Source organism: Lynx rufus, unplaced genomic scaffold (assembly GCF_022079265.1).
Source record: "Lynx rufus isolate CCGP_SWC_20201006 ecotype Redwood Valley unplaced genomic scaffold, mLynRuf1.p SCAF_8, whole genome shotgun sequence".
Classification (NCBI taxonomy): domain Eukaryota; kingdom Metazoa; phylum Chordata; class Mammalia; order Carnivora; family Felidae; genus Lynx; species Lynx rufus.
In genome coordinates this window covers 132,169,216-132,187,397 of record NW_025814896.1, presented here as the reverse complement: position 1 = coordinate 132,187,397, position 18,182 = coordinate 132,169,216, and the positions used below count along the sequence as shown (strand labels likewise).

The following is an 18,182-nucleotide window of genomic DNA, read 5'->3' as shown; positions in this document are numbered from 1 at the left end:
CTGTAAAGATGCAGGGAAGGGGATGCGCGGTGAGATGCAGATTTCTCAGACGGAAGTGAGGGAGAGATTAAATCTGATCGGAGGGGCGAGAAATCCGAGACGGTTTCAGCGAGAAGGAGGCCCGGAGCTTGTTGGGTGGGCAGGGTTTCAGGGTTTGAGAGAAGGGCACTCGTCACAGGGGGAGGCAGGGCGAGAGGAGGTGGGGCTGAGAGCCAGGCCGGAGCGAGCACGGTGGGCGCGGAAGGGAGGCTCTGGGCAGGGGACCTCCGAGGCCGGGCTGGGGACAAGTCTGAGCTTGGCCTACAGCCTTCCATCCTTAAGGGAGCGAGCGGTTATCCTCCCTCTGGGCCTGCAGACGGGGCTACAGGGCCCCTTTTTTCTGCAAGAGTGCTCTCCACCGAGGGCGATTTTGGCCCCCAGAGACCCATGACAATGCCCGGCCCCCCTGCAATGATTTATCCAGGCCAAGATGTCAGTGGTGGGGAAACGTCCGCCTAGACGCTTCTCTTGGCAAATGGCCCCAGGGGTGATCTTTCCAAGCTATTTTAATATCTGCCTGGGCCGAGTGTTTTCAGAGAGATACAAGAGGCTGAGACATATGGAGAGATCGTCAGTGGGACGCTGGGACGTGGAATCCTCTTTCTTTTTGGCTCTGGTATCTCCCCGAGTCCTGTTGTAGTTGCCGAGATCTCAGAGGGGTAAGCGTGACCCACGTGTGTGTTGTACGTCTGTGCGCACGCTCTCCTCGGGCAGGCTTCGCCCTTCCCTCCCGGGGAGCCCATAAGTCCACCTTTTTTGCAGTCAAGGGTAGGTCTCCCCACCTGCCCACTCCCGGAGGGCAGGGCTGTGCCGCCCCGTGTGCACCCGGAGCTCAGGCGAGGTGCTGGTGGGAGCAGCGCGTCCTGCCCCTCTGAGTGAGGAGTGAGCAGTCTTACCCCCCAGAGGCTCCCTTGAGAGTAAAACTTTGGTGACTCGGTGTCACCTGAGCATTTGATGGGAGCGCTTGGTATTTCAGGCAGCTTTCGTGGGGGCGAAGCCTCTGCCATCAACAAGCAATCCCCGCCCCCCCCCCCCCCCAGCTCCTCCAGGAGTCTTGGCACTGATTTTCCAGCCAAGTTTAGTAATGGCCTTCGAAGCAGAATACTTGCCTGGTGAGAAGGAGGCAGTGAGTGGCCTGATCGAACCCTGAAATGTATCAGGAAATCAGGTTTTGAATAAAATTAGCATCTCAAACCCCTGCAGGTGGCCGCTTTTAGGACTCCGATGTGAAGAGCTATATACAGAAAGAGTGGGTATTTTTTTTTAAAGACTGCATTAATCAGAGAGCTAAAATACAAAGATGTTTGAGTAAAAAGGTTGCTTGATTTTAAGACGCATCCCTGGATTCCAGACAAGCTGGCATTTCTGGATTCTCTCCCTCTTAAAAGTTTCCTGTTTCTCGGTTTTGAAGGACGTATTTATTTATTTATTTATTTAAATACGAAATGTCTTGTCAGATTGGTTTCCATACAACAGCCAGTGCACGTCCCAACAGGTGCCCCCCTCAATGCCCATCACCCACCCCCGCCTCCCTCCCACCCCCCATCAACCCTCAGTTTACTCTCAGCTTTTAAGAGTCTCTTATGTTTTGCCTCCCTCCCTCTCTAACCTTTTTTTTTTTTCCTTCCCCTCCCCCATGGGTTCCTGTTAAGTTTCTCAGGATCCACATAAGAGTGAAAACATGGGATCTGTCTTTCTCTGTAGGACTTATTTCACTTAGCATAACGTTCTCCAGTTCCGTCCCCGGTGCTACAAAAGGCCAGATTTATTCATAAGCGAGTCTAGAGATGAGCCCCTTAACCGGCATCAAATGTTCATGCTGGAGGACTACGTCAGGGAGAAGTGGGCAGCTTGTATTCTCTCATTGCGCAAATATTTACTAAGTGTCTGTAACTTGCCAGGCACTGTTTTTGGCCCTGGGGTTACAGCGAAGCATGAGACCAAGTCCCCGCCCTCAGGGGGCTTATGGATTAACAAGAGACCACCTTCAAACCAGGAACCGTACCGTAACATTAGCGATGGGTGCCATTAGGGAGACTAAAGCAGAGCAAAGGTTTTGTCGCTGAAGTGGGGGTAGGGGAGCGTGTGTTTTACTTTTTTAATTTTACTTTAACGTTTATTTATTATTGAGAAACAGAGACAGAGCATGAGCAGGGGAGGGGCAGAGAGAAGGGGAGACACAGAATCCGAAGCAGGCTCCAGGCTCCGAGCCGTCAGCACAGAGCCCGACGCGGGGCTCGAACTCAACGAACCTTCAAACTGTAAGATCCTGACCTGAGCTGAAGTCGGCCGCCCACCCAACTGAGCCACCCAGGCAGCCCCCCCTTTTTTTTAAACAATTTTTAAAAAAAGTTTTGTCGATGCTTATTTATTTTTGAGAGAGAGAGAGAGAGAGAGACAGAGCAAGAGCAGGGGAGGGGCAGAGAGAAGGGGAGGCACAGAATCCAAAGCAGGCTCCAGGCTCCGAGCTGTCAGCACAGAGCCCGACGTGGGGCTTGAACTTATAAACCTCGAGATCATGAGCTGAGCCGAAGTCGGACGCTTAACCGACTGAGCCACCCAGGCGCCCCGGGAGTGTGTGTTTTATTAAATAGGGGGACAAGGGAAGGGCCCTCTGAGGAGGTGATGTCTGAGCAGAGACCTAGGTGAGGTGAGGGAGTGAGTAAGCCTGAGGTGTGGGGAAGAGTGTTCCAGGCAGAAGGAACAGCATGTGCAGGTGCCCAGTGCAGGAATGAGCATGGTGCCTCGGAAGACTGGCAGGGGCACCTTTCTGGCGAGCGGGAGTGAGGGAGTATATGGGGTTGGAGAGAGCGATGGGGACCAGGTCTCACTGGCCTTGTAGAGTTTGGATTGTGTCTGAGAGAGATGTCGAGGTTCTTCAGGGTGTTGAGCACGACGTGTGTTTTGAGGTTTCTTTCTGTGTGCAGACTGGTGTGGGGGGGGGGGTGGGGGCCGATTCAAGCTGCCGCGGGAATAGAGGTGAGAGGCCCCGTCCCGGTAGCAGGGGACTCGGGGTGGTTTGGGGTCCTTGCTGGGGTGGAGTTGAGGCAGTGGGGGTGGGGGGGAGGCAGTGGTCGTGAGAAGTAGACTCCCAGGTGGCCCTGAGGTTTGACCTTTCACCTGGGCCAGCGAGAGCCACTTGCTCAGCGAGGACGCGGCAGGAGCGCCCGCGCACATTTGACTGTGGGCGCACCGCGTCGGGGGTACGTCGTCTGTCTCATTAGTGACAGGGTGGTTTGTGGTTGCACGTATTGGCCTGGAGCTTAAGAGAGGCGTCTGGACTGGAAGTATAAATCTGGAAGGCAGCCAGGTATAGATGGTGTTTAAAAAATGTTTAGTGTATTTTATTTAGCCCAATACATATATGGAAACCATTACCGTTTAAAATCCATATAAAAATTACTAACGGGAGATAGCTTCTGTTTTTTTACAGTAAGCCTTTGAAACGTGGCATACATGTTATCTTAACAGCACATCTCGTTTTGGTCACTAAGCTTTGAAGGGTTAAAACGAGGGAAATGCAGTCCTGCTCAAGCAGTAAAGTTGTATGTCATGAAGAATTGGCCTGCGATCTGTGTTTCATTCCCAACCACTGTTGGCACCCAACGTGTGGGGCTGTCGCACGAAGCAGTTCTGAAATTCCCTACAGGCGCCAACTGGGTGTCCAACAATTCAGTCCACTTCTGACACCAGCTACCCAGAGGTAGGGTAGACCCCACAGGTTAGGGGCCCGGTCCAAAGACACCTCCCACTGCAGATGCCAGCCGTGACTAGGAGGTCCCCAGTTTATCCCCGCTTGTGCCCAACTTGGCTACAGATCAGGGGTCCCCACAACCGCCTCTCGGGTTTAATAATTTGCTATAAAGGCTCACAGAACTTAGGCAAACACTTGGGTTTATTCTACAGGATACAAATGAACAGCCGGGTGCAGAGGCACATAGAACGATGTCTGGAAGGGTCTCGTCTCCACGGGGTGGGGGTGTGTCCCGGCACGTGGAGGCACTCACCTGCCTCTCCCCACCCTGAACCCCATTGTTGAGGGGTTTTGTGTAGGCACGATTGATTAGATCATTGACTGTTGGTGATTGAATTCCATCTCCAGCCCCTCTGCCTTGCCCGGAATTTGTGTGCGTGGGGCGGGGGGGATGGGTGGGGGGGGGGGTTGGTGGGGATGAAAGTTCCAGCCCTCCGATTGCATGGCTGGTTCCTATGGCAACCGTGGCCCCCCTCATCAGCATAAACTCAGGGGTGTGTGGAGGAAAGGGCTTGTGTTGGATAATAGGTGCCTGGTCACTCAGAAAGTCCAAGCGTCTGGAAGCTCTGTGCTGGGACCCGGGGATGAGGACCACAGAGATCTGTATCGTATCACAACATCACAAATAGCGCACGCCGCTCCGGTTTGTTTGTGGCATTCAGGGCCGTGGGGGAGTGGGCGTGATCCCGCGGGGAGTGAGGCGGTGAGGACCCCAGGACTCGGGCACCTAGAGCCTGGGTGGAGACGGGGCCCAGGCCTATCTGGGAAGAGCCGGCCGCTGCTGGAAGCAGACTGGGGGCGGTGGGGACCGGAAGCCGGGGGACGGAGGCGCTCCAGAGGGAGGGACTGTCACACGTGCTGTGTGTGCCACAAAGTCTGTTCCTATGCGGCGTTGCAGGGACCTGGGGGGGCTAGCAAGGCAGGGGACCGAGTCCGCTTGGAGCGGGGTGACGCGGGTGGAGAAGTGCGGTCAGTGCAGACACACGGCCGAGGGAGCGGGGCGACGGGGATCGGTGCGGAGAAGGAAAACCCAAGGCGGTGGTTGTGTTTAGGACGAGGTGAGAGGGGGCGGGTACGTATTTATGTGCTTTCGGGAATCATCCCGCCGAGGGGAGGATCTGATGGGGTGTGTCGGGGGCGGGGGGACGGGCTCCGTGCTGCGGCGCACCTGCGGGGGCCCTGTGCGCTGGTGGCTGGGTGGCCTTTCCGGGGAGCAGGGACCCGGAGGACGAGCAGTGCAGGGGCAGGTAGCCCGGCCAGTTTGCGTAGAGCCTCAGTGTCTCCAGCATAAAGCGGAGGGAAAAGCCCTACCGAACGGACTTGCTGTGAGGATTACACCAAGTGAGGGACGTGGGCTCAGTGAGGGACAGCGAAAAGCATTCGGGCTTCCCTCTCAGTGCCAAATAGTGTCGTATAGGAGGTGGCCTTCTGCTGGTGAGGAAGCTTGCAGCAACGCCTTTCTTCGAGAAGCACAGGTCAGGGTGTGCGAACGCGGAGCGGTTCGGTCGCGGGATGCCGTGACACCCGAATGCTTTGTCTCTTTTGCAGAAACGGATATAAGTTTCTCTACTGTTCTGCACGTGCCATCGGGATGGCGGACATGACGAGGGGCTATTTGCACTGGGTCAACGAGAGGGGCACGGTGCTGCCTCAGGGGCCCCTGCTGCTGAGCCCAAGCAGTCTCTTCTCGGCCTTGCACAGGTATGGCGCTCGCTTACGCACACTCCTGCCCCACATCTGCCGGCCAGTTCCTCCCCCGCCCCTCTTCCCTGCAAGTTTTTGCAAGCATAGCCTCTTAACTGGTCTGCCCTAGCCCATCTCCTGAGCCACAGTGGGCACCAGCAGATTCGTCCTAAGATGCAGGTCTGGTTCTGTCACCTCGTCCACACCCTTCTTCAGCTCATCGTGGCTCTCAGGATCAAGTCCACATTCATGAGCTCGGGTCACGTGACTCTTCCTGAGTCGCCCCTGCCCTGCTTTGCAGTTTTTGAAACCCGTTCTCCGGAAGAGTTCTCTACTTGAAGCCTCCAGTATGTGCACATGCTGTTCCCTCTGTGTGGGCAGCTGTCCCTCCACCGTGGCCGGTCTGAGTCTTAAGGATTCTGAGAATCAACTTGCATTCTGTCAATCGGGGGCCTGGACCGGGTTAAGGGGCCCCTCTACCAGCCGCCGCCTGGCCCTGGTCTCCCAGAACACTCACCGTTTTTGGGAGTTCTGGTTACGCCGTTTGTTTTGTTTTGTTTTTAATTTTTTAAATTTATTTTGAGAGGGAGGGAGAGCGAGTGAGCAGGGGAGGGGCAGAGAGAGAGGGAGAGAGAGAGAAGCCCAAGCAGGCTCTGTGCTGGGAGTTGCGAAGCCTGATGTGAGGCTCAGTCTCACAAACTGTGAGATCATGACCTGAGCCGAAACCAAGAGTCAGACGCTCAACTGACTCAACCATCTAGGAGCCCCAACACTGTTTTAATGGCCCTCTAACGTCGCTAGCCAGCCTCTGAGTACCCTTCTCCCTACACCACCCCTTTCCCCGCCACAGCCGCGTTCAGAGAAGCCGGGCCAAACTGAGTCTGGCCTCCTGGCGTTGGAGAGGAGAACGCTGGGCTTCCCGGTAGCTTGAGGCCCAGGACAGCCTCCCTGACTGTTCTCAAAGCACAATCTACTGTGGTCGTAATAGGACGTTGGTCCTGTCAAAGGCTGGTTCTGAGTATCAGAGAATTCTGTCTTCAAGACCCCAGTGACAGGCTTTGGTATGATTCTGCCTCAGTTTGACGACCCGATAAGCTGCTTGCTGCCGCTGACCATGCAAACGACAGAAACATCCAGATGGGCCCAAAGCACCATATTGGCTCCTCCCAGGGTATTTTTCTTCAGCTCTGTGGATCCCTTTTCTTTAAAAAAAAATTTTTTTTTTTTTTTTTACACTTATTTGAGAGGGCACAAGTGGGGAGGGGCAGAGAGAGAAGGAGACAGAATCCGAAGCAGGCTCCAGGCTCTGAGCTGTCGGCACAGAGCCCGATGCGGGGCTCGAACTCACGGACCGTGAGACCATGACCTGAGCCGAAGTCAGACACTTAACCGACTGAGCCACCCAGGCGCCCCATCTGTGGATCCCTTTTCTATCACAGCTTTGCTTTGTGTGATTTGTAATTTTTTTTTTTTCCTGTAGTAAAAGATCTCACATTGAAACTTGTAGTTTCTGGGCAAGAAATTTGGGCAAAACCTATGGATGCCATAGTGCATTTCAGATCCTGAGAGCTGTCCTGACAGTGTAGGTGTGGGTACAAATCCAGACTTGAGTGAAATGAGGTCCCTGACTTATGTCGACACTTTGCAGCAAGCTACTCATTACCAGGTATTAAGTACTGAGGATTTGCGAGGCAAGGCAGAATGTTGACATTATTACTCTGATATCCTACCACTAAATATATGTTTAAGGTAATCCTTTTCATTTTTTCCTCTTATTTTAATACCACTGTCCAAGATCTATTGCCTTTTCCTTGTGAGGACTTACTAAACCAAACCAGGAAACCTCACAATGTGTGTGCCTTCTCAGAGGACGGAGATGATGGTCACAGCCAACAGCCTGTTCCTTCTAATACTACTTTCCAGCCCGAGCTGTTCTGGGTATTAGCTGCCCTGCAGATTTTCTAGAATTGACGGGCAAGTCTGTGTGAGCCAGAATGACCTTCCCTAGCAAGATGCTTTCATTGGGTGCGGTCCTTCTTTTTTTTTTTTTTTTTTATTAAAAAAATTTTTGTTTGACATTTATTTATTTTTGAGAGACCGAGAGAGACAGAGCATGAGCAGGGTAGGGGCAGAGAGAGAGGGAGACACAGAATGGGAAGCAGGCTCCGGGCTCCGAGCTGTCAGCACAGAGCCCGACGCGGGGCTCGAACCCACAAACCGCGAGATCGTGACCTGAGCCTCAGTTGGACGCTTAACTGACTGAACCACCCAGGTGCCCCGGGGGCAGTTTTGATTGTACCGCCTGGGTCTAAATTGGAATGAAGGAAAATAAACATTGTGGGCAGAGCACGGTCTGTAGGGACAGCAGAGAGGGTTCTGAAGTGAGGAAGGAGACCCCCCCCCAAAGCGGACCCCCCCTCCCCGCCCACCCCCCCCCCCCCCCCACCCCAAGCTCTGATGCTGCCTGGAGACTGACTGGTGGTGTGGCAAGCGGTGCTTCCCCTTCCTGGGTCTGTTTCCTCACCTGCCAGATGGGAGGGTTCTGTTCGATGATCCCAAGTGTGCCTTCCAGCCCTGAAATGCTATGATTCGAGGAAACGTGTCTGAAAAAAAGAAGCCGATGGAATCTGTTTCACACACCTGATCTTTTGGTTCAGGAGCTTCTTCTTTTAAAGTAGAAATAGGCTTTGAGTCATGTGATTCTTTTTAGTCAGCTGGCCTTCTTTTTGTTGTGGCGTCAGGGCATTTTAGATCATTTTCATGAGCCCTCTGTGAACACAGGGCACATTCCTAGTAACGCACGGCGCGTCTCATGGCGGGGGGATCTCACTGATGACAGGCAGGTTGGACAGATTAGCCTTGGCCAAGTCCCAAGACGGGGTTCCTGGGCAGATGTGACCTTCCTGGAGTTTGGCAGAGACAGAGGCTGGCCTCTGTCTCTGGGAAACTAGAAGCTATTTCAACAGCGACCACGTTTTCCCTTCGGGGTTTGCTGAGGTGCTCGGAGACTTGGATAAATGACACTTAATTGTTTCCTGGAGGAAAATTACCTCAAGGGTGAGTTGAGTGACCAGGGACTAATTGCAAATGCAGATCACTGAAGACAGGCTGTGCCAGGGAGCATTCTGGACAGGAGCCCTCACCGCTTCTTCCCGGGTCACCTTACTGCCCACGAGGAGCCTTGCACTAGTGGCGTGGGGCCACGGCGTGTTTTCTTAGTGTGCATTTCTTACCCGGTATGTGCGCGTGGAGACACCTTCCTCCCCACCTGCCACTTACCCACACCCTCAAGCACACAGGCTGTGGGTATGTTCATGCAAGAGAGAGAGAGAGAGAGAGAGAGAGAGAGAGAGAGAGATTGAAGCAGGAAGCTGAATTTGGATGGTGTCCTCCAGGTGGATTGAAGTTTGAGACTCATCATCAGACATCAGCCATGTTTCTACCCATAAGGGTCCTAAGATATAGAATATAAAACTCTTTAGTGTTAAGGTTAAGAAGGGCTCTGGAGTCCCCAGAAGTCAGTACAGAGCCAGGACCAGCCTTTGGGTTTTTTGACACTCAGGTTAATGCTGTGTCACCACCACCACCACCATCATCATCTAAATTGCATTTTTAAAAAATGCTTGTTTATTTTTGAGAGAGAAAGAGCACGCACGAGCAGGGGAGGGGTAGAGAGGGAAGGAGGGAGACACAGGATCCGAAGCAGGCTCTGTGCTGACAGCACAGAGCCCGACGTGGAGCTCAAACTCACGAACCGCAAGATCATGACCTGAGCCGCAGTCAGATGCTCAACCTACTGAGCCACCCAGGCACGCCTAAATTACATTTTGAGTAGATACAGAAGACTATTTCTAAGATATATGCGGGGTATAAACTATAATCAAAGAGTGAACACCAGCATACCCACCATGCAGTGAAAGCAAAGGGCCAGACCATTCCTTTTGAAATCTTAGTAGTGACATTAGCCACTGTCCCTGAATCTTTGTTAAACATCCCTTGCTTTTCTAAGCTGTGTTATCACATACATTTGTGACCCTAACCAATATGTTTAATTGTGCACGCGTGTGAACTTTATGTAAACCTAACCGTGTGTTCTGTGGGGCTGGCTGTTTTCACTCAACAGTATGTTCCCGTGACTGTTGAGTAGACCTGTAACCCATTCATTTTACTTCTGTCTGCGCTCCTGTTGTAGGACCTACCACGGTTCATCCGTGCCACTACCTGTTGTAGGACCTACCACGGTTCATCCGTGCCACTACGGATGGAGACTTGGGTCACTTCAGTTTTTCACCATTGAGAGCAGCACTTCTTGGGTGTGCCCGCTGGGGGCGCACTCACTAGCTGCTTTAGAGTGAACACTTAGGAGCGGGATTTCTGGCCACAGAGCATATGCACACATTCAGCGTTATGAGTTTGTTCCAAACTGTTTTCCAAAGTGGTCGAACCCATTTATGCACCGGCAGTGGTGTGGAAATGCTCCCCCTGCTCTACTTTCTTGCCAACACGTCAGCTGTTTACATTTTTGCTCGTCCGGTGGGTGTGAAATGTCTGTCTGCGTGTGTGTGTTGTCCGTTCGGGCCTCATCTTCTGTGAAGTGCCTGTTCACGTTTCTTTCTCAATTTTCTTTTTGGTTCGTAAGCGTGTGTTATAGATTCTATATGTGTAGCCTTTGTTATGAGCGCTGCAGACAGCTGTCCCCCGGTCTATCGCTTGTGATGAACATAAATTCTCAGTTTCATGTACTTGAACATATCATCTCCTCTGTAGTTTGTCCTATTTGTATGTTAAAAAAGAGCTTCCCTGGCCGAGGTCATGAAGATAGGCTCCTGTATTTTATCTAAAGGTGTTGCCTTTCAGGTTTCGGTGTGTAATCCACCAGGAATTGATTTTTGTGTGTGGAGTGCGGGAGAGTCCATTTCCCTTCTTTTTTTTGTCTTCCTTAAAGGGATGTTCAGTTGTCCCAGCACCATTTACTGAAATGATTGCCCATTTCCTCTTGCTCTGAACTGTCGTCGTGCTCGTGAATCAAGTGTCCATCAACGTGTGGTTTGGTTTCTGGCCTTTGCTCTTGTGTGTTACTGACTATCAAGTCTTATAAAAGCATACAGACAAAATTCTGTCGAGAGTTTGACTGAAATGACAGTGAATCTGTAGGTCAATTTCGGGAGAATTAGTATCTCCTCATAATATTGAATCTCCCAGTTGACTTACGTGGTGTATTTCATTTAGGTCTTCCCTATTATGTTTCAATAACATTTATAATTTTATCCATAAAAGTCTGGCACATCTTTCCAGTAGGTTTATTCCTAGACCTTTGAGATTTTAGAGTTCTGTGTACAGAATTACATGTTTACCTGTTTGTTTCTTCTGATGCGTGAAAATGCAATTGATTTTTGTACATTAATTTTTTTTTCTATACTAATTTTATAGCCAGCATCGGATCGATCTCTTATCAATAATGGTAATTCGTCTGTGGATTATTTTTTTTTAATCAATTATTATTATTATTTTTTTGTGTGTGAATAGTGAGAGCTTCTATTCTCTCCTTCCCTATCCTGATAACTTTTATGTTTTCCTTACATCACCGCGCCAATGAGGACCCGCAGCGCGTTGTCGGGGCGAAATGGCCATAGGGGCCACCTGTTGTTCCACTCTTACAGGGGCACTTGCTGTGGGTGTGGACCATTCCCTGCTATTCCGGGTTTAAGATGTTTCATCTTGGGTAGATACCACATTGTATCAAGTGCCCTGCCTGTGTCTATTGACCCGGTATATTTTCTGGTACTTGAATCTGTTACCCTGTTATACTGCATTACTTGGTTTAGCGTATCGAATTACTCTTGCGTTCCTGGAATAAAACTCCTGCGCCAAAAGTTGTTGGAGTCAGTTTGCATATCCATACTTACTTAGGACGTTTGCACTGCCGTCTCACGAGTGAGGTTGGCCCGCGCTTCCCTCATATTTTTCTCCTCTAAGTCTTGTGTTTGAGGTTACACTAGCCTCATAAAATGAGCGTCGAGACGTTCTCCCTTCTTCTGTGTCTGGAATTCTTTGTAAGTCGGGTGCCTGGTGGAGGTCTTTGGTAAAATCACTTGTCCTCAGCGTTTGCTCTGTGGGAAGACTGGAAAGTACAGATTCTCCGCCTTCTGTCTCGTGCTTTTCGGGGACCGCCGCCCTGACTTACACATGGTTGACTTTTGAAGATACGGGAATGTTCTTGGCATCACGGCATCTTGGGCGTGTAAAAGTAGTTTGATGCTCCTGAAGCCCCTCCTCTCAGGCTGATCCATTGATTATTTATTTGTTTTCACAGAGAAGTGATTGAAAAGAAGCCCGAGAAGTTTAAAGTTCAGTGTTTGACAGACATCAAAAATCTGTTTTTTCCCAACACGGAACCCTTTTACGCCGCTTTTGGAAACCGACCGGCCGTAAGTAACAGATGGGCTGTGTGAGAGCTCTTGAAACTTACTGTCTTTTCTGACAGCGGTCATCGGAAGGGTGGGCCTGGGTGACATGTGGCGCCAGCGTCCCCTCCCACCAGCAGTAGTTGTAAGGAGAGACTGCACATTATTTCGTGGCCTTGGAAGCTCGGCTAGTGGATTTCAGTATGAAGCTTGCAATGTCGGACTAGAAACTTCAGATTCCAAATGACTTGCTGAATTAGTAAGACAAGAACATCGAATAGGCTTGGCCCCTTTCTACCAGGAGGGTACCACAAAGCCAAGCCTTAACGCCACGGTGAATTTGGCATCGCAGGTTTTAAGAGCACTGTTGCCTACGGTGAAAGATTTTACGTGTACTACCCACATTTGCTGGAGAGTCTAGCAGTCTGGATAATACAGTTGGGTACTAACTTCCCAGGAAGAGAATTCCCCTTTTGAAACGTACGCCTGAGAAAACGGGTCAGAGAACAAAACAGCCTCAAGGGGTGTGAGAATTGCAGGGGACGAGGTGACGAGGTAGGCTGTTTACTCATTAGCTCAGTTCTTGCATGGATGAGCGAACCGAGGCCCAGGGGCGAAATCTGATTTAATAATTTCACATCCAGAGATATTCTTTCTCTACACTCCTTGGAAGTACAGTTGTGGTTAATGAGAGTTTTATAAGACTGCATCAGATCCGGAATATCGCGTATTCGTATTTACAATGAGCTCTTTTTTTTTTCTTTTTTCTAATTTATACTTCACCAAATACAGGATGTGTATTCGTATAAGCAAGTAGGAGTGTCTTTGAACAGAATATTTACTGTCAACCCCAAAGGAGAACTTGTACAGGAGCACGCAAAGACCAACACCTCCTCGTGAGTATCGCGCACGTTTTGTGGGATTCCCGGGTCGTTACGTTGTCGTCGCGGTCTCAATCTTGGAATGATGCTTTATGGTTCACAGTATGCCTTTTTATCCTTTGTTTCCTGTATTTTAATCTTCAGTTCCTGCCAAGAAAATGCATTTTAACTCCTTGTATTTTGTCCAAAACCTCACTTTTGGACCGTCTGCACGAACTCAGATCCCCTCTGGATCCCCACAGTCTAAACTTCGTGGACAGGTTCTGCCCCCGAGTGGAACGGAACGAGTTTCAAAACTGGTGGTTTAGATTTGCCAAGCTAGGCTCGAAAAGCCTAGCATGCAAACGGGAAATGTAACCAGACTGAAATAGCCTGTGAAGCTGTATTTACAGGCGAGACACTCTAGGTGTTTTCACACACGGACCTGAGATGACGCTCACCAGAAATGTAGGAATTCTTCTCGTCCCCTTGGTCGGAGCCCCGTCCGCCTGAGGCAGGGGTCTGACTTGGGCTCCTGTTTGAAACGAGGCGTCCTGGCCGGCTGCCGGATCTCTCTGGACTCTGGGGTGCTTCACCGTGGCCTCCTAGCTCCTCAGGGTGGGAAGCCTTTCCTTGGCCCTCGTGGTGGTGAGCTTTGCCCACCGGGCAACCCCGGGCACACGGTTGCCCTCCTGCTTGGCCTGTTCCAGAGGCTGCATGGTCTGTGTGTGCAGACCTAGAAAAGAGCCCGGGGCCCGAGTGACCCCACGGGGGCCTGTGGGACCCTCCTCACGGGGAGGAGGGGAGCTGGGGGTTTGGTGTTCTCCAGACACCTCCAGTGGTTTTAGGTAGAGGAGAGATTTAGGTTCCCCCCAGAGCACATTTTTACTTCCAAGATGATCCTTTTGCCTGCTCAGGCTTCGTGGAGCCCAAACGGGGGCCAGCTTCAGGCTGGAGGGAGCCCTGGGGCCGGCCCCCCTCAGCTGCCTCCCCCAGTCGTGCCTGCTTCTAGGCAGTTCGCAAGACACATGGGGAGAAAGGACAATGGAGCCAGGGGCCTCCTTCGTCCTTGGAATGTGAGGCTGCCTCCCGACTGGCGACTGGCGACTGGCGGGACGAGAGTGGGGACGGACTGCCTCCTCCCCACCAGCCGTGCAGGGTCTCTCTGCCCGCCGTGCTCGGCCTGGCCCCGACAGCACCCACCTGGGTCTCTCTCCCGTCTCCCATGTTCCCCAGCACAGCGCCCTCCATGTGCAAGGGTTTCCTGGGCTGGAGAAAGTCTAAGAAGAAGTCTCTTTTTCAGAGTCACAAACAACTTGAACTGATGGGACGCTGCACGTAGCAGGTCCGTCACAAGGGGGCGTGGGAGGAGGGTTCGCCCCGGAGGCCTGTGAGGTTGTCACAGTCGCTGAGTCTCTTGGCCCAGGGTGGGCGGCTGCGCGGGAGGGACTCCGTCCGTCCTCATCCCACGCTGGGCGGGGGCCGCAGCCCTCCCTGTGCGGGAGCACCTCTCCTTCCTGTCTCTGGCACTGAACTTGGGGCCGTCACCTCGGGTCCCGGGACACTGTCCCTGAGAAACCCCTGAGCCGCCTTCCGATGGAGCCTTGCCGGTCCGCGGGGCCCGGGGTAGAGTGCCAGCGGAGCGCAGATGGGCCCAGCCTGCACCCGGAGCACTCCACAGTTTGGATCTGAGGCCTGCCACCGAGGGGCTGTTCCCGCGGGGGGCGGTGGAGGGGCGCCTCCCACAGCCACAGAGCTCAAATGGGTCTTAAAGCCGGGAGGCGTTTTAAAAATCTGTTTCACTCCCCAGGAAACGCATCATTCTCGCTCATTAGGGGAGATTCTGTGCAAGCACGAGGTTCCGCATGAACCCTTCGGGGGTCCTTTATTAAATACACACTCTTGTCCTTATGGAATAAGTTATTTGACGCCTGAGAACATGCGAATTCCCGGAGTTTGTGTCGAAAGCCCATTCTGGTTTTTAGAAAATTGGAACCGGAGGGGGACCCAGTGACTGTCGGGGAGGACTCCGGGGAGGTGCGGAGAGGTCTGGGCCTGTCGGAGTTTCTAGTTGGAGGCGCCCGGAGGTCTGAAAATGCATATTCAGTGTAGCAACGTCCTTTTTGTAGCATAGGCCACAGAGACTAACACGCGGCGTCTTGAGAATACACACAAAATGGCGTGGGAGACTATTGCAGGGAATGTTGAGAAACACTGATCTAGCCCCAACTCCATATTCTGTAAAGATGAAGGGCCTGAGGCCCAGAGAGGGCAAGACACTTGCCTAAGGTTGCACAGCAAATAAGGTGGGAGGAGATCCCACGTCTCTTGTCCCTCATGCTAGCTAAGGCTTTTTCCCTAAGGCTGATGATTAGCGAGGGCTGATTGTTTCCTAATGTTAATAATGTATGTTGAAGAAATTCCTCGAGCACTGAATATGCATTATTTTATTGTCACATTCGGTATTTTATTTAATTCTCATGCGAACACTGGGGCAGTTTTCTTTTCCTTTCCCTTTCGGTTGAGGAAGTTACGGCTTAGAAGGATGAAGCCCTTTGCCCAGGGTCACTCAGCAGAGCTGCAGGTCACGTCTGTGTCCCCTTGACCCAAGGCCCAGGCTCTTTTCCTTGCACAGTGGCAGTGGTCTCTGATGCTCCAAAGACGGGCTTTATCTGAGGTTCTTCTCCCTGTGCTCGTCCGTGAGCTCCACGCTGATTCCCGCGTGTCCCCCTTCTTCTGTCCTTCCTGCCAAGTCCGGTTCCACCCGTCTTGCCCAGGGGGCCTTCTCCACGCCTCTTGCCATCCTCACTGATGGCCTGTTAATTGGTGAGGAACTGTTCTAGAACAACTGCCATAGTGTTAAGCAGGTGGCTTGTGTCCCCGGGTTGGTGGATGTCTCCTAACTTCAGGCCCCGCGCAGGGTACAGGCAGGTGTCCCCTCGGCTGGGTGTCCGGCGGGGGCAGTGACGCTGTCCGTTTTCCTTCCAGGTACGTGCGACTCTGCGAAGTGGTTGACCACGTCTTCCCGTTGCTGAAAAGAAGCCATTCTTCGGACTTCCCCTGCTCGGATACTTTCAGTAATTTCACCTTTTGGAGAGAGCCACCGCCACCTTTTGAAAACCAGGATGTTCATTCTTCCTCCGCATAAAACGTCCCAAGCAGCCTCCTGACGTCATGTGAAGACCCGGCGCCCCCGATTAAAGGATAGGTTTTGGGAGCCATGGAGCAGGAACCCAGGAGCCTGACGTGCCGTCGTTTGCTTAAGAGCAGAGAAATCGGAGGGGCGTCTCTCCCCCTTCCCGGTGCCCCGGGGTTGGCGTTGCTGAGTGAAGTGGGAAGGGGGTGCTTTGCAGGCTTGCGGGGGGGATCAGGTGCGTTTAAAGCGTGGGAGGCATGCCTCGGTCATGGCTGAAAGCCAGTGGCAACGTTGTCCGGCCCCGTCCGGTCCCGCCCGCTCCCGCAGCAGCTCGTTATGGGCTGACGGGCCATGTGGCACAGGTGGCTGCCTGGGGGGGCGGGGGGGGGGTCCCTGCCGATGACAGTTTGGCTGAGGAACGCCAGATGCGCAGGACTTCGGTAGAGGAGGGGCACGTGTCCATTGGTGGCCTGTGTGCCACACCTCCTGCTCGTGCAGGGAGGGCTGAGGGCCCCTGGCTCTGCGGGGTCTCCGCCCTCGCCCTGCTGGCTTGGCCCGCGGGGTCCCCCTGCAGTATTTGCCGACGGGTCTGATTGTTAGCTGAGGAGTTCTGGGGTTCCTTTGGTGAAAGGTAATCTAGGTCATGGGTGTCTTTCCCTCCTCGCCCCCCCCCCCCCCGCCTCCTCAGTTTCGTGGCCCGAGGCTGGAATATTTATGCCTTAATGCACCTGCGGCAGACGTTTTATTTAGAATGTGCTTTGTCCAGCTGTCTGTAACTTTGTAGCGCCTTAAGTTCGGATGACAGTAGACGTTACTAGGGCAGTGCTTTCCATCCGCTCGACTCCCTGCCAGCAGCCTCTATCCAGCCGGGCGGTGCCGTGGACGCGGACTTGAACTGAGCTCGTGCCACACGGTAACGATGGGGAGTTCTGTCGGGAGCTCTCAAAAGAAGCGAGGTGGTTTTACGAAAATAGTTCCGAGAAGTTATGTTCTTTGTAGGCACAGTTATTTATTACTTCACTCTGACTGGGTTATTGTTATGAGCATTTTAGCCATATCCCTCCTATTATAACTGTCGTTAATATATCAAAAAGATGTAGAGGTTAGACCATCCAAAGAGCCTTATTCTGTATGTCTCACGACACTGACCTTCCTTTGGAATTTCTGGGTAATACATTTTCCTTCACTTTTCCCCCTCGAATTAAGGGCAAGGGGATAAATAATAATTTGAGTGACATTCTTTAAGCCGGCGGAAGAGAATTCCATTCCCTGTTTGTGAAATTGGCTTGTGGACAGAACAGTTGGAAAAGTGAAAGAATTATTTTGGTAAAAGATTTTGCTTTACTTTTTGAAGTATTATTTTTTTAAAGAGTGTTTTACTCCAATGACTGAAGTGCTTTCCTATTTAAATCGCATATTGTTAGAGTCCTAGGGGGCAGAAAAGGCAACAGCTGAATGACATTTTACTCTTTCTGTGAAAGAAAATCCAGGCGTGTGGCCTTCATTGTGACCGGGGGGGCTCTGTTAGCAAGGGGTGCCTTTACTGAACGGTTCGCGTGGCCGCGCAGAGAAAGGCAAACACGTGCGTGTTGTGGATCCCGGATTTGCCTAGCGATGTGACCGTGCATGTGTAGATTCCCTTTTAAAAATAATTAAAAATTGTTCTGCCTTAACTGCTCCAGGCTTGTTCATTAGTGACCTCTCGAAGCTACGTGAATTCCGTCATGAGGGTATCTTGGGGTGAGCTTGAAGTGTTGTGAACCGCGTGTAAGGTCGCGGGCCTGTGGAGGCTGACGTAGTTTGTCCCTTGTGCTGGGAGGGATTGGGCTTTGAGGACACGTAGCGTATCCCACGTCGTGCCGTCCCGTGCGCCCTTCGTCAGGATGACCAGCTGTAGTCATTCTCTAGGTAGGAGAGCACGCAACTCTGTGTTCCTGATTTTGATGCACCTTATACCTCCGCCCCCACCCCCTCCTCCCCCCCCCCCCCCCCCGCACTCCGGAACAGAGCATGGCTTCCAGAAGGTCGCACGCTCGGATGTGCGTCAAGTTAAGGGCGTGGCCCCTCGCGGGTTCCGAAGATGGGATTTGTATACGGCCGCACACGTGTGTGTGTGTGTGTGTGTGTGTGTGTGTGTGTGTTTATCCGTATTCACATAACCATCACCCGGCAACCCTGGGGTCACGTGCTGGAATGCTGGATTTGCAGCACACATTTCAAGGTTGCCCTGTGGAAATGAATCCCTCCCTAGTGGCGTCATCAGATGATCATCCCATGTGACGAGGGAGAATATATATACCCGGTGT

General features: G+C 52.2%; 1 protein-coding gene across 1 annotated transcript in view; it reads left to right on the top strand.

The window, feature by feature from the left end:
• Positions 1 to 17,549, top strand: part of LPIN1 (lipin 1) — a 76,429-nt gene extending 58,880 nt beyond the window's left edge. The window contains exons 17-20 of the mRNA XM_047068689.1: positions 5,342 to 5,494; positions 11,790 to 11,904; positions 12,673 to 12,776; positions 15,729 to 17,549. Coding sequence (XP_046924645.1) covers positions 5,342 to 5,494; positions 11,790 to 11,904; positions 12,673 to 12,776; positions 15,729 to 15,888 — 532 coding nt within the window. The 3' untranslated portion in view covers positions 15,889 to 17,549. The remainder of the gene's footprint in view (positions 1 to 5,341; positions 5,495 to 11,789; positions 11,905 to 12,672; positions 12,777 to 15,728) is intronic.
• Positions 17,550 to 18,182: the final 633 nt, after the last annotated feature.